At 50.2% G+C, this 14,414-nt stretch overlaps 1 protein-coding gene across 1 annotated transcript in view; it reads left to right on the top strand.

Annotated features, from left to right (window-relative positions):
* Positions 1 to 816: 816 nt before the first annotated feature.
* LOC310824068 (regulating synaptic membrane exocytosis protein 1-like) overlaps positions 817 to 14,414 on the top strand; it is a gene marked incomplete at both ends in the record, with an annotated part of 13,693 nt that continues 95 nt past the window's right edge. Inside the window, 10 exons of the mRNA XM_083696952.1 lie at positions 817 to 835; positions 11,851 to 11,907; positions 12,002 to 12,114; positions 12,490 to 12,623; positions 12,814 to 13,034; positions 13,187 to 13,340; positions 13,517 to 13,629; positions 13,750 to 13,851; positions 14,074 to 14,213; positions 14,303 to 14,414. The exon at positions 14,303 to 14,414 is cut by the window's right edge and continues 95 nt beyond it. Coding sequence (XP_083553078.1) covers positions 817 to 835; positions 11,851 to 11,907; positions 12,002 to 12,114; positions 12,490 to 12,623; positions 12,814 to 13,034; positions 13,187 to 13,340; positions 13,517 to 13,629; positions 13,750 to 13,851; positions 14,074 to 14,213; positions 14,303 to 14,414 — 1,165 coding nt within the window. The remainder of the gene's footprint in view (positions 836 to 11,850; positions 11,908 to 12,001; positions 12,115 to 12,489; positions 12,624 to 12,813; positions 13,035 to 13,186; positions 13,341 to 13,516; positions 13,630 to 13,749; positions 13,852 to 14,073; positions 14,214 to 14,302) is intronic.

The following is a 14,414-nucleotide window of genomic DNA, read 5'->3' as shown; positions in this document are numbered from 1 at the left end:
CACACATCTTAAACCATTTAGTCAACGAGGCTTCATTCGCAACAGGTGCGCAACAAAGCCTCGCTTCCGTAACCCTGGCCACAGTCCTGTAGCTCCCTCTACAGGCCGAACGCTGCATGTCCCCCCACAAGGCATTATACAACAAAATATCAGTCCTAACACTACAATCACTATCACAACCATTATTCCCATTTTTGCCAACATTCCTCCCCATGATCCTAGGATGTTGTCTAACCAGTCTAATGTCCCAAAGTCTGTGCCTGCATTAATTTTCACTTCCTTTCTCAAATTTTTAAGTTTAGTTATTGCTTTGACAAAACTTCCTGCGGGATCAGTATTGTTCGGAATATAGGTACAGCATTCGTCCCCAAACAGATTACATACACCTTGAGCTGCCGTTGTAAAGGCTGGGGGCTGGATTTCAGGCCCCTTTTCAGCCTCTGTACCTGCTCCTTCATTTCCTCTGCGCTCCTGTACGATCTCACCCTGTGGGGGGACATGCAGCGTTCGGCCTGTAGAGGGAGCTACAGGACCGTGGCCAGGGTTCGGAGGCGAGGCTGATTGCCTCGCTAATGAAAGGGTTTAAGATGTGTGTGCCTCTGTTTTCAAGGGAGAGAAGGGCAACTGGAAAGTCGCCGAGTGTTTTGAAGGGCTGGAAAGCCAAAAGACGAAAATATAACGCTTTTCATAATAAACGGGACATTCCCTTATCACCACACTGGGTCCGCCTCTCTGTGAGCAAGAGACTTGTTACACACCCGTTCCTTCGTCTTCTTCTCTGTTTCGCCTGAGTTCTTGCCTCGGGCTCCTGGTGCAATGGTTCAAGTGGTACCAGGTTAGACTCCCTCGGACGTGTATTGCAGTGGGGGTGGCTCACACTACCTCGTACGGTCCCTCTCTCCTTGGCTCGTTCCACTTCCTTCTGAAGACTTTGATGTACACCTGGTCTCCTGGAGTTATCGGATTGGGTAGGGGTGGCTCCGACTCCGGCTGCTTGTCTTTTCCTGTGAACATATAACTTTGTGTATCTCAGTTAATTGTTTCATATATTGCTTTAATTCCATCTGGAGTTGTTCCAGTGGTGGTCCTTTGTAAGGTATATATTATAAGGCACATATCTTATTCAGCTTTGTTTTGAGGGTACCATTTATTCTTTCTACCATTTCTTGTGATTGTGGATGGTAGACACAACCCAATCTTTGCTTTATTCTTAACTGCTGTATGACTTGTTTCACAGTTTTCTGAATAAATGCTGCACCCTTATCTGAGCTAATCTCATTAGGTATTCCAAATCTGGGTATTACTTCTCTTGTTAGAATTTTAACTACTGTTCCTGCCCCTAAGTCTGCCAATGGCATTGCTTCTACCCATCTGCTAAATCTATCTATGACAACAAGCATGTATCTTTTCCCATTGACCTTTTTTATCATGTCTACATAGTCCATTACCAAATGTTTAAATGGTCCGTCTGGAACCGGTATGTGCCCTAAGGGTGTTTTGATTCCCTTTCTCATTGTTTTGTGCGCATACTGTGCATTCTGCCAATGCATTTTCTACCATTGCCTGTAAATAGGGTGACCAATACCCTTGGAGTTTTATCTTTCTCACAACTTCCCCCCTCAAAACCATGCGCATCAGTGATCAAAATCCCCAGTAGCACCGTAGGTGCCACTATAGTACCCTCATGCGATCTCCACAATCCTGTAGAGTCTACCTTTGCCCCCCCTTTGGAGCCACATGGATTGCTCATACGGCCCTGCAATCTGTTGCATGCGTATTATATCCTCTAGCTGCGTTATTGGTTCTATTAATACCATTGGGGCCAACACGGCCACCTCACACTTTGACGCTCTCTTTGCCGCTTCATCAGCAGCATTATTTCCCTGAATAATGTAATCATTGCCTTTCTGGTGCGCCTGACATTTAATGATCGCTAACCGTTTTGGTTTCAGCATGGTCGACATCAATTCTTTGATTTGCTCACAATGCTGTATGGGTGACCCATCACTTTTCAAAAAGCCTCTCTGTTTCCCTACTGCTCCAAACAGATGACAGACTCCATGCGCATACGCTGAGTCAGTAAAAGTTTTCACTGATTTGCCTTCTCCCATTTTACAGGCTTCTGTCAGTGCCCTTAGTTCTGCCAACTGGGCAGAACACGGTTGTGGACAGCTGTCTGTCTTCACTTCTCTGAATGTCTGCCTTATTTGTTTGACTATGCCGTACCCTGCATGATTTCCCAAATGATCTCTATAACATGAACCATCCACAAAATATGTCTCTTCTGCATATTGTAAGGGTGTTGATTCTAAATCTGGTCTTAACCTGGTGAATGTTAGCGAGTGTGCTATACAATCATGTTCTTCCCCTTCATCTGCCAGTGGTATTAACTCAGCTGGATATATTGTGCTACATCTCGATAGTGATGTCTGGGTATGTTAATAACGACAAATATGACAGGTTCCTAGCTTGCGTTAGAACAAACCTTCCCTGTTCTAACAGTTCCACTGTCTTGTGATGTGTGTATATTGTTATTGGGTAGCCCTAGTAACTGTAATTTGGTCCCCTATAGGGATTGACTAATCCCTGTGGAGGCTCCTGCTGTGGCTGGCCATAGCCCTGTTGTCTATTCTCCCTAGGTTGCCATGTATTAGTACAATTCCTTCGGAAATGTCCTGGTGTTTGACATCTCCAGCACACGTCAGGTGGGCCTTGTGGGTTTGTCCTTTGGAACCTTCCTTGGGGTCTCTGTCTGCCCTTCCATGGCTGAAACTGCTGGGGCTGCTGGGTATACACCTGGACTACAGATACGGTGGGTTGCTCTTGTCCCTGAGGTCTCAGCACTGGAGGTGGTTCTGGTGTGGCTCTGTATGGAACTGGTTTCCTGGTTTCAGTGCCCATTACGCCTTGTATCTTCTTTTTGTTTCGTTCTGTGAGTTCCCCCAGCTGGAGCTGTGTTAACTTCCTTTGGTTCTCCTTTTCTTGCTCCTGTAGCCTTAATTCGTCTTTCCGGTACTTTTCCACCGCATGGACTAGATGATCACAGAACTCCTTGTGTGTTTTTGACGTGAGTCCCACCACACCCTCTAACCTGCTTTTCACCGGAGGGGACATGGCCTCTATCACTGCGGTTCTGAATAGAGTTGTCATCAGTGGGTCTCCCTCTGGGTCTACCTCAGTCTCTAGTTTCCACTTCTTCAATTGCTGGTGCAGGTATGTGGCAGGATTCTCAGTCTCTCCCAGTCCACAGCTTATGAGAATGTCTTCCATCTTTGTCACCCCCAGTACCTTGGCCAACAGGGCCTTGAGGCCTCCCACCGCCAGCAGCTTCCCTGCAGTCTCTTTCTCAAAGCTTCTAATCCATTTACCTGCTCCATCATGTATGTTAGGTAATCTGCTAACTATTCCCTGCATGTCCTGCATACCCCAGGGCACAGTGTCCTTGATTTCCTTTTATCAGGATGGGGAACTGAAATCTATCTGGGCGGCCTATCTTTCCCCTATCCCTCAACTCTCGCTCTGTTGTTCTGTATTCTTCCTCATATCTTCTTCTAACTTTTGCTTCCCAGTCACTAATCAGTTCATCCATTTTTTGTGCTTGGTCTATCTCCCTCTGGCTCATCCAAGATTTCCTCTCCTCCTCGATCTCTTCACCAGACCTCGGGTCATCCCTTAGCTCATCGCTGGGTGTCCAGGCGGTTGCCCCCTCATCTCTGGGTGTGCTGTATAGCTGTTTCTCTTTTCTGCATGTACTTGGTTCCTTCCCTTTTCCTATCTCCCCTTTTACTCCGGCTTCCAATGGTTTAGTTCTCTTTCCTTGTCTTGACTCTGACCTCCATACGCCTTTGTCTACTTGGTTTAGGGCTTCTTTTAATTCTGCATAACAATCAAGCTCTATGGGGCTTCTTGATCCCCTTCTCACTTCACTTTCCTTCTCTTCTTCCTTAGCTCCCTAACCTCTTTTAACATTGCTTCTCCTTCTGTTTTGAACGATTTCAATATAGCTATTTCTCTCTTTCTGTTCTCCTGTCTCTTTGTTAAATTTTCTCGAGGTTTGTGGTTTTTTATCAGTGTTCCCATTTCCTTACCCACTGCAACATCAAATGTCCCTTCCTTAGGCCATTTTGTGGGAAATTTACTAGTTCGTTTTTCCCATTTTTCTGACATCTTTTTTATTTCTTTATCTAAAAGGTTTTTTTTGTTTACTAGTATGTCTACCGGAGTTGTCATGGTAGTCCCTTTCTCCATTTTTCCTTTGCAGTAATTATTTTTAGGGTTATTGTAAAATGTCTTAATTTTTACTCTTTTCTGCAATTTGTCAAAAGAGAACAATATTGTATTTTTGGTTATCTAGGATATCACTGTAAGATTAAAGAAATATGTTAGGAAGCAGCTTTGGAATCAGCTTGAGATATCCTAATCACAATTGGTGTCTTACACCCTGGGAATCAAACATAGGTATAACCAACAACTGTGTGTATTTGCATGTATGTATGTGTGCTCGAGGGTGTGTTTGTATGTGTGAGAATGTAAGATGGGGCGTGTGTGTATGTGTGAGTGTGTAATGTATGTATAAGATGTGTGTGTGTCTTTGTGTGAGTGTGTGATGTGTGTGTGTATGGAACCCTAGAACGTGAAATAAATCAGTCTGAGCTTAGACATGAAACTCTTTGTGGGGGGACATGCAGCGTTCGGCCTGTAGAGGGAGCTACAGGACCATGGCCGGGGTTGTGTCGGCGAGACTTTTGTTGCACACCTGCTGCGAATTAAGTCTCGCCGGCGAATGTTTAAGATGGGTGTGCTTCTGCCATTTCAGTAAGGGAGCTAAGCTGGAGAAGCAGGCGGCGAGAGCAGAGCAGAGCCGAGCCGAGCACCAAAGGAGAGACTTTGAACGAGGCTGGAAAGCCGAACCGTGCCAGCGGACCCCTTTGAAAATAAACGGGAGAAATTCCCTTATCATTATACTGCGTCTGCCTCTGTGTACCACCGGACATTGTTACATTGGCGCCCAACCTGGGACACAGAAAAAGGCTAGATGGACGCGCTAACAGCGGCAATTGCAAGGATAACGCTCGTTCTCGAGCAACAGACGGCCCTGCAGCAGACCCAGCAGGCGACCCTAGAGGAGCTGACGGCGGCGAGGCTCGCGGACAGGGCCGGCGGGCCGGCGCCGGGGACCGGAGCGGCACCAGGTCCCCCCAAGGTCCAGCTGCAGAAGATGGGGGACCTGGACGACCCAGAGGCGTTCCTCGCGGTGTTCGAGGGGACGACGAGGATCTCGGGGTGGCCGGACCGAGAGTGGGCCTACCATCTGCTGCCCCTCCTGTCAGGGGAGGCGCAGCTCGCGGCCCACAGTTTGCCGGCGGCCGCCCAACGGGATTACCAGTCCCTGGCCCGGGCGATTCGGGACCGCCTGGGCCTGACACCGGAGGAACACCGACGCCGGTTCCGGGCCATGACCATGGAGGAGGGGTGCCGGCCCTTCGCCTTCGCCCAGCGGCTGGGGGACAGCGCATGGCGGTGGCTGGACCCCGAGAACAACTCGGCGGTGGAGGTCGGGAACCGGGTGGTATTGGAGCAGTTCCTCGCGGGGCTCCCGGCCCGCACCGCCGCCTGGGTCCAGTACCACCGCCCCCAGGACCTAAAGACCGCCGTGGGTCTGGCCGAGGACCATCTCTCCCTCCCACCGCGGGGGCCACAACGACCAACCCCGGCCCCGCGGCAAGGGGGGGGGGGCCAACGCCCAGGAGGAGCCGGGGGAGCAGAAGGAGGGAGGCCGGCGCCCGCCCCGAGAACGAGATGGCAGGAGCGCGCCGATCCGGAACCAGCCCCGGCCCCGCAGAGAGCACCTCGAGCGACAGGGGGGGTGTGTTGGCGGTGCGGACGGCCGGGCCACGTGCAGGCCGAGTGTCAGGCGATGGACGTGGGGCAGGTCGTCCGCATCGGCGACATACCGGGCCCTCCCCCCGGACTAGGAGCGGCGTATCGTATTCCGGTAAGGATACAACGTGATACGCACCAGGCGGTCTTGGATTCGGGCTGTATGATCCAGGAGCGCCTGGTTCGGCCGGGGGCACTGTTGAAGGCATCGAGGGTGCGGGTGAGGTGTGTGCATGGGGACATTCACGAATATCCGCTGGTCGCTATCGAAATTCATTTTGAGGGAAAAACCCATAGTGTACAGGCGGCGGTTAGCCCACGCCTCACGCATCCCCTGATTCTAGGTGTGGATTGGGAGGGGTTTCCTCAAGCGGTAAAGAGGGCTACCGGGATGCGTGCACGACAGCTAGGGAGGTGTGTGGCGTGTAATGTGCTCTGTGCCGAGGCGGCGCCTCGCGACACTGCCGGGGAGCCGGAGCCGGCGGGGGCGCCTCACCCCGAGACTTCCTCGCCGAACTATCCGCTGCTAGGCGACTTCCCCCTCGAGCAGTCTCGTGATGAGACCCTCAGATCAGCCTTTGACCAAGTGATAGTAGTTGATGGTACTTTGATACGGCCAGACACAGTGCGCGCCCACCCCTATTTCGCGATTATCAGCGACAGGTTATATCGAGTAAGTCGTGACTCACACAGTCAGGAGGAAGTAACCCAGTTGCTGGTTCCCCGCAGCCGCCGCGAAATGGTCTTCCAGGCGGCTCATTTCAACCCCATGGCGGGCCATCTAGGGTATGACAAAACACTGCACCGTATAATGGCTCGATTTTATTGGCCGGGGATTCGGGCAGAGGTGCGTAGGTGGTGCGCGTCCTGTCGGGAATGTCAGTTAGTAAATCCCCCGGCCATCCCACGGGCCCCCTTGCGGCCCTTACCATTGGTCGAGAACCCATTCGACCGCATTGCGATGGATATTATCGGGCCATTTGAGCGGAGCACACAGGGTTATCGATTTGTGTTGGTCTTGATAGATTACGCCACCCGATACCCCGAGGCAATACCTCTGCGCAATATCTCTGCCAGGAGTGTAGCGCAAGCATTGTTTCAAGTCATCTCCCGCGTGGGAATCCCGAAAGAGATTCTCACCGATCAGGGCACTAATTTTATGTCACGCACCCTCAAGGAACTGTATGGCTTGTTGAACATCAAGGCGATTCGAACCAGTGTTTACCACCCGGCCACTGACGGCCTTTGTGAGCGGTTCAATCGGACCTTGAAGTCAATGATCCGGAAGTTTGTCCACGAGGATAGTCGGAATTGGCATAAATGGCTAGATCCCCTGTTGTTTGCGGTGCGGGAAGTTCCCCAAGCTTCCACCGGGTTTTCCCCGTTTGAATTACTCTACGGGCGTAAGCCCCGGGGTGTCCTAGACCTGTTTAAAGAAAATTGGGAGGAAGGGTCTAGCGACAGTAAGAGTGAGATCCAGTACGTCCTCGACTTGCGCACAAAGCTCCACGCCCTAGGGGCTATCTCACGTGAGCATTTGCTGCAAGCCCAGGAGCGTCAGAAACGCCTGTATGACAGGGGGGCTACCCTACGAGAGTTTACACCGGGAGACAAGGTGCTCGTACTGTTACCCACCTCCAGCACGAAATTACTCGCGAAGTGGCAAGGGCCGTTTGTGGTCACACGTCGCATGGGGGACGTGGATTATGAGGTTATACGCTCGGACCGGGGGGATAGCTTGCAGGTGTATCACGTCAATCTCCTAAAAAAATGGAACGACGTGGTCACTGTTGCTCTGGCTACGATAGTTCCAGAGAGAGAGGAGTTCGGGCCGGAAGTCCCAAAATCGAAAGGTAGCACTCCGGTCGATATTGATAACCATCTCTCTGCTAGCCAGGCCGCGGACGTTGCAGATTTGCAGCTTAAGTTCGCCGACGTGTTCTCTCCCCTGCCCGGTCGGACTACGCTCATCGACCACCATATAGAAACGCAGCCGGGTTTAACGGTGCGCACGCGTCCCTATAGGTTGCCGGTGCACAAACGAGACGTTGTGTGCCGGGAGTTGGAAGCCATGCTGGAGCTGGGTGTGGTCGAGGAGTCCCGCAGTGATTGGTGTAGCCCCATCGTGCTTGTCAACAAGCCAGATGGGACTATACGGTTCTGTGTGGATTATAGACGGGTTAATGCGGTCTCCAAGTTCGATGCATATCCGATGCCCCGGGTCGACGAGCTCTTGGACCGGCTTGGTACGGCCAGGTACTTCACGACATTGGATTGCACGAAGGGATACTGGCAGATTCCACTCTCGCCGGTGTCCCGGGAGAAAACGGCATTCTCCACTCCGCTCGGGTTATTCCAGTTCACCGTGCTCCCTTTCGGGTTGTTCGGAGCCCCAGCCACTTTTCAGCGCCTCATGGACCGTATTCTTCGGCCGCACGCCGCCTATGCTGCGGCCTACCTGGACGACATTGTCGTCCACAGTGACACCTGGCCGCAGCATGTGCGGAGGGTGGCTGCTGTTCTGCGGTCCCTGAGGCAGGCGGGGCTAACGGCCAACCCGAAAAAGTGCGTGATCGGGCGGAGGGAGATCCGGTATCTGGGGTACCACTTGGGACGGGGGGAGGTGCGACCGCAGATTGAAAAGACTGCGGCCATCGCCGCCTCTCCCCGGCCCAAGACAAAGAAGGAGGTGAGGGCCTTCCTGGGGCTGGCGGGATATTACCGCCAGTTCGTACCTGGGTTTTCAGAGCTGGCCAGTCCCTTGACGGACCTCACCCGGAAGGGTGCCCCGGATCCGGTCCAATGGTCGGGCCAGTGCCAGGGGTCGTTCGAGGCCCTTAAGGGGGCTCTTTGTGGAGAAACAGTCCTGTATGCGCCTGATTTTAACCTCCCTTTCTCCCTGCAGACGGACGCGTCGGATAGAGGGCTGGGAGCAGTGCTGACCCAGCGCGTGGAGGGGGCCGACCGGCCGGTGCTGTACCTGAGCCGTAAGCTGTCAGAGAGGGAGGGCCGGTACAGCACCGTGGAGAAGGAGTGCCTGGCCATCAAGTGGGCGGTCGGCACCCTCCGCTACTACCTGCTGGGTCGCGCCTTCACCCTCTACTCCGACCATGCCCCCCTCCAGTGGCTCCACCGCATGAAGGATGTAAACGCGAGGATCACCCGGTGGTACCTCGCGTTGCAGCCCTTCAACTTTTCCGTCGTGCACAGACCGGGGGCGCAGATGGTCGTGGCAGACTTCCTCTCCCGTGCAGGGGGGGGGGGAGTAGGTCGTCGGCCGTCGGGTCCCCGGCCTGTGTCGGGCGGTGGGGGTATGTGGGGGGACATGCAGCGTTCGGCCTGTAGAGGGAGCTACAGGACCGTGGCCGGGGTTGTGTCGGCGAGACTTTTGTTGCACACCTGCTGCGAATTAAGTCTCGCCGGCGAATGTTTAAGATGGGTGTGCTTCTTCCATTTCAGTAAGGGAGCTAAGCTGGAGAAGCAGAGCAGAGCCGAGCCGAGCCGAGCACCAAAGGAGAGACTTTGAACGAGGCTGGAAAGCCGAACCGTGCCAGCGGACCCCTTTGAAAATAAACGGGAGAAATTCCCTTATCATTATACTGCGTCTGCCTCTGTGTACCACCGGACATTGTTACACTCTTCAGTTAAGAATTACTTTCACACAGCATATACTTATACAAGAAAATGTTTTATTTTTTTTATTTTTTTTAATTTCTCCATCCTAAACCTGACTGCTGTAAAGTCTATTGTATAAAACGCAGCTCAGCCCACTCGGTTGGTTCCCTCCCCCTTTTACAACAATACCGCCCAACCCGAATGACGTTTCAAGATGGCGGTCTTCCCGGTTTTTTTAGTTTTTTTTCAGAGTCTCTCTTCACTTATTTCAACTCTCTCTCACAATTCTTACTCCGACTCCCCCAAAGGGTTGTCTCTATTCTTATTTTTGATTATTTGTTTTTTTACAAAAAGTATCTTACGTTTCCTTTAAGAGGAAACGATGGCTTTCTTCCAAATTCGTATACACATAGATATATTATATATCATACTATATTCTCATTATTCTGTACTCTGGGAGGCTTAAAAAGTTCACACATTGACCCGTTCTCTAAAAATGTATACTCTTTATTCTTCTGTACCTAATGTCTACAATATATCTATTTGATTAGACGTTTGTCTTCTCACTTATTTTATATACTAACTGTCGTCCTCCAGTCCCGACCAACAGTGTTATACACAATATCTCTCTCCGTTGAGCCTTTTGTCGCTCTACTTCCACACAGCACAACAATATATCACTCTCTCAACACAACACAGCGACTTTTACAAACACTCACAACACTACACAGCAATTTGTACACTAAAACTACAGGCAGCGGTTTTCTTTCATAACACAGCGTTCTCAAGCCCTTCTGCTATCTACGTCCACCTACGTCACAGTACTAATATGACGCTTCACTACACATCAGCAATATTTCACTAAAACTACAGGCGGCGGTTTTCTTTCATAATACAGCGCTCTCAAGCCCTTCTGCTATCTACGTCCGCCTACGTCACACTACTAATATGACGCTTCACTACACATCAGCGATTGTAACATCACAAATACTATTATACACTTCTATCCAGCACTTCAACAATATATCCGATGCACTTCCTCAACACAAACACAAAGTTTATTCACTGAACTTCAGTCAATATAACCAGCTTCTCATTAATACACTTCCTCAACATAATCAGAGCTAATTATATCATAAGTACACACCTCTGCACAACAATGCAACACTGCATTTGATACACTTCCTCAACACAAATACAGAATTTAGTCACTGAGCTTCGGTCTATACAATCAACTTTCTGTCAATTCACTTCCTCAACATGACAGTTTATAAATACTCTCTGGCTTATCCGTTCAGACCCATATTAATCAATTAAACTCAGCGGTAGCCATGAACTTCTGTTTATCCGTACAGACCTGAATCAATCGATAATACAGCGGTATCCATAAGCTCCTTGCCCGTGGTTCAACCCAGTATTGATCTCTTTTCAATTCCGCGGTACTCACAGGACTTGCACATGTGACCTACTCTTTGGGCTTTAACTTATTTACAGTTATTAACAGTTAGTGCATGCACATTTTCTGAAATCCCCAACAGCTCTAGTTCAAATCCTAAATTTGGTTTCTTTATTGGTAAGTCCAGTTCCTTTCTCAACGATAGTTCTTGGTGCGAGTCTTATTAATCCAATCCTGTTCGTGACGCCAATTATGTCGGAGAATTTAAGCTATAATACTTGGAAATAAAATACCGTTAACCAGAGCTGTTGATTCATTCAAAGACTTTATTCCCGCAGAATATGTAGCCATTCACGTTTGCAAAGCTGACCCCGTTATCTCCTCAGTCACCTGTCTTTATAGATTTCACACAGGTTAACGCCTTCTATTCAACGTATTTCTGATTCCTGTCTACATACACCAATAACATTCAAGAACTACATTTCGTCATCAAGGTGTGCGCCGCCCACCTGGCTGGCGTCAGTTTTTCTGATCAGGCCTTTTGTTCTGACTGTTTATTACTTTGTTTATTACTTAATTACCCTAACTTTTAATTACTCTATCCTGTTTTCTCCAGCTTTGATCCTTTGTTTTCTTCACCTATAGCAAACCCCTCAATCTGACCTCACCCCTCTTTACTGCATCCTCCAAATGTTCTAGGACCATCTGTTTTCCTGTGACCTCTTCCCCTATGTGAGGGATTACAAACCCTCATATTGTCTTTAAATTGACCATACTCTCTCCCTCTCCATTTCCCTCTTCCACTATTACTGCTTCTCCTCCACCCCTTTATATCTTATATCTCTCCATCTCTCACTCCCCCCTCCCCCTCTAATTCCCTCTCTCTTCCGTCTGTCTGTTCCTCTCTCTCTCTCTCAGGGGTCACCTCCATGGTGGTGCGTCTCTCTCCTCCTCATCAGCCCGCAGGGGAAGGCAGCTCCCACAGGTCCCTGCAAAGAGCAGCATTGTAGAGCAAGGTGAGTGTGTGTGTGCACATGTGCATGCATGTATGCATATACTGTACTAGTGTTGTGTGTTTGAGTGTATTTTTTTGTGTGTATGTGTGTTTAGGTCTCGCAGCAGAGGAACGTGTTCGTCAGCTGCAGATGAATGTGCACTACAGAGGCTTAGCTCTCTCCACCTCCAGCCAGGACCTGGAGAGGGCGATCAAGAGCAAACGAGAGGTCAGTCACTTGCCTCATCGGTCCTCTCTGCATTGACGCTAGTCACTAGATGGCCATGTGAGAATGGACACATACAGGCCTATTAGTCAAGGCTTAGGGTAAGGTTGTGTGTTATTTCTTATTTTATTTTGTTCAAATGTTGTGTGTAGTTGCTGGGGACGTTAAATCAAGTGCACCTAAAGTATTTGAAAAGAAAACAAATTTGGTGGCTAGGATACATTCAGAGACGTGTCATAATTGAGCAGTAACGCATTGGGAAGACAGTGGTTTAATTTTGCTATCATGTTGGACATATACGTGCATAGTAGTATACAGTATGTGCATTATATCCATTTCTCTCTCTCTCTCTCTCTCTCTCTCTCCCTCCCTCCCTAGCTGTATAAGGACCAGAGGCGAAGCTTTGAGAACGTATCCCACAAGTCCTCAGACAGTGATGTCAGCGACGTGTCAGCCATTTCTCGCACCAGCAGTGCCTCTCGCATCAGTAGCACCAGCTACATGTCTATACAGTCAGAGAGACCCCGGGGAAGCTTCAGGTCTCTCTCTCTCTCTCACATGCAGCCTCACACACTACTTGTACCATTTGAGAGTTTTACCTCCAAACGACATGATTAAGCATGTTTGCCCTCTTTGGTAAGGTACATGCACTCACCTGTGTGTGTTGGTGTATGTGGTGTGTGCGTTTGTGCGTGTGTGTAGCCGAGCTATGCGTGTGACGAGCCGAAGCATGATGAAGAGTACCAGTGCGAGTGGGGAGATCTACGGCATGGAGCACATGGACGGCAGCCAATCAGACACGGCACTGGGCACACTAGGGGGCGGGGGCAAGAAGCGCCGCTCCAGCCTCAGCCAACGGGTGGTGGCCGTCATGGGGCTGCCCTCCCGACACAGCAGGAGCACCTCGCAGCTCAGCCAGACTGGTAACGCAGACAGACAGACAGACAGACAGGTAAAGCAGAAACACAGAAAGACGCAGACAGACAGGCTGAGATAGACTACATCCTTCACAAATCTCTCAACCTGTTTGTAAACATTTTGGTTATTGTTGTGTGTTTTCTGTGTGTTTGTGCAGAGGCGGCAGCGGGTAAGAAGGCTGGCAAGGCTGGCAGCAGTACGGTCCAGAGGAGCCAGGAGACGGGCATGGCGGTGGAGTACCCGCGCAGCGCCATGAACCGCCAGGCCAGCCGAACCTCCACCGACGGCAGCATGAACGGCTCTGAGGGGAAGTCAGTACACACGTACACACACACAAATGCATGCATGACACACGCACACAAACACCCATTTCTCTCATTCACAGAAACACACACCTAACTGCTTTAGTGTCAGTAGAGTGGCTATTACAGAAGTCTTTGTAAGTCCAACCCTACCTGACTGTCTTCCACATTTCTCTGTATTCTAGTTTGATCTTCTCAGGGATGAGGCTGGGAGCTGACAGTGAGTTTAGTGACTTCCTGGATGGTCTTGGCCCCGCCCAGTTGGTGGGCCGGCAAACATTGGCAACGCCCGCCATGGGTGAGTGACACATTCTATACTGATAAGTGAATCAAAGTTAATGTAACCGATTTTATTCAGCATATTTTTTGTCAGTCCAACCCTTAAGTTGTGTCTTGTGTCTCTGTGTGTGTTTTACAGGAGACGTTCAGATTGGAATGATGGGCAAGAAAGGCCAACTGGAGGTGGAGGTGATCAGGGCACGTGGCCTTACCCCTAAACCAGGGTCCAAATCTTTCCCAGGTACCCCACATGCACATACGTACAGAACAGGACATAATGTGGTTGCACAAATCAAATGGGTCTTTGACATGGAAGCTGTGACTGAATACTTTTTTCTCTCTCCTCTCTCTCTCTCTGTCACTCCTCTCCTCTGTCTCTCTCCCTCCTCTCACTCCCCTCCTCACTATCTCCCTCTCTCACTGCCCTCCTCTGTCCGCCTCTCCCTCTCTCACTCCCCTACAGCTCCCTATGTCAAGGTGTACCTGCTGGATAACGGAGCCTGTAAAGCCAAAAAGAAAACCAAGATTGCACGTAAAACCCTGGAGCCACTCTACCAGCAGGCCCTGCTGTTTGAGGAGAGCCCACAGGGGAAGGTGCTCCAGGTAAGTGTGTGTGTGTGTGTGTGTGTGTGTTCACGTGGTGGTATTTACCCACTTTCCCTTATGTACTGTATCTCCATCCCACTCTACAGGTGATAGTCTGGGGCGACTACGGGCGACTGGACCATAAATGCTTCATGGGAGTTGCACAGATCCTGTTGGAGGAGCTGGACCTCTCCAGCACAGTTATTGGCTGGCACAAAC

Source organism: Argentina silus (assembly GCF_951799395.1).
Source record: "Argentina silus genome assembly, chromosome: Y".
NCBI classification, from domain to species: domain Eukaryota; kingdom Metazoa; phylum Chordata; class Actinopteri; order Argentiniformes; family Argentinidae; genus Argentina; species Argentina silus.
This window is presented reverse-complemented; position numbering and strand designations above follow the sequence as displayed.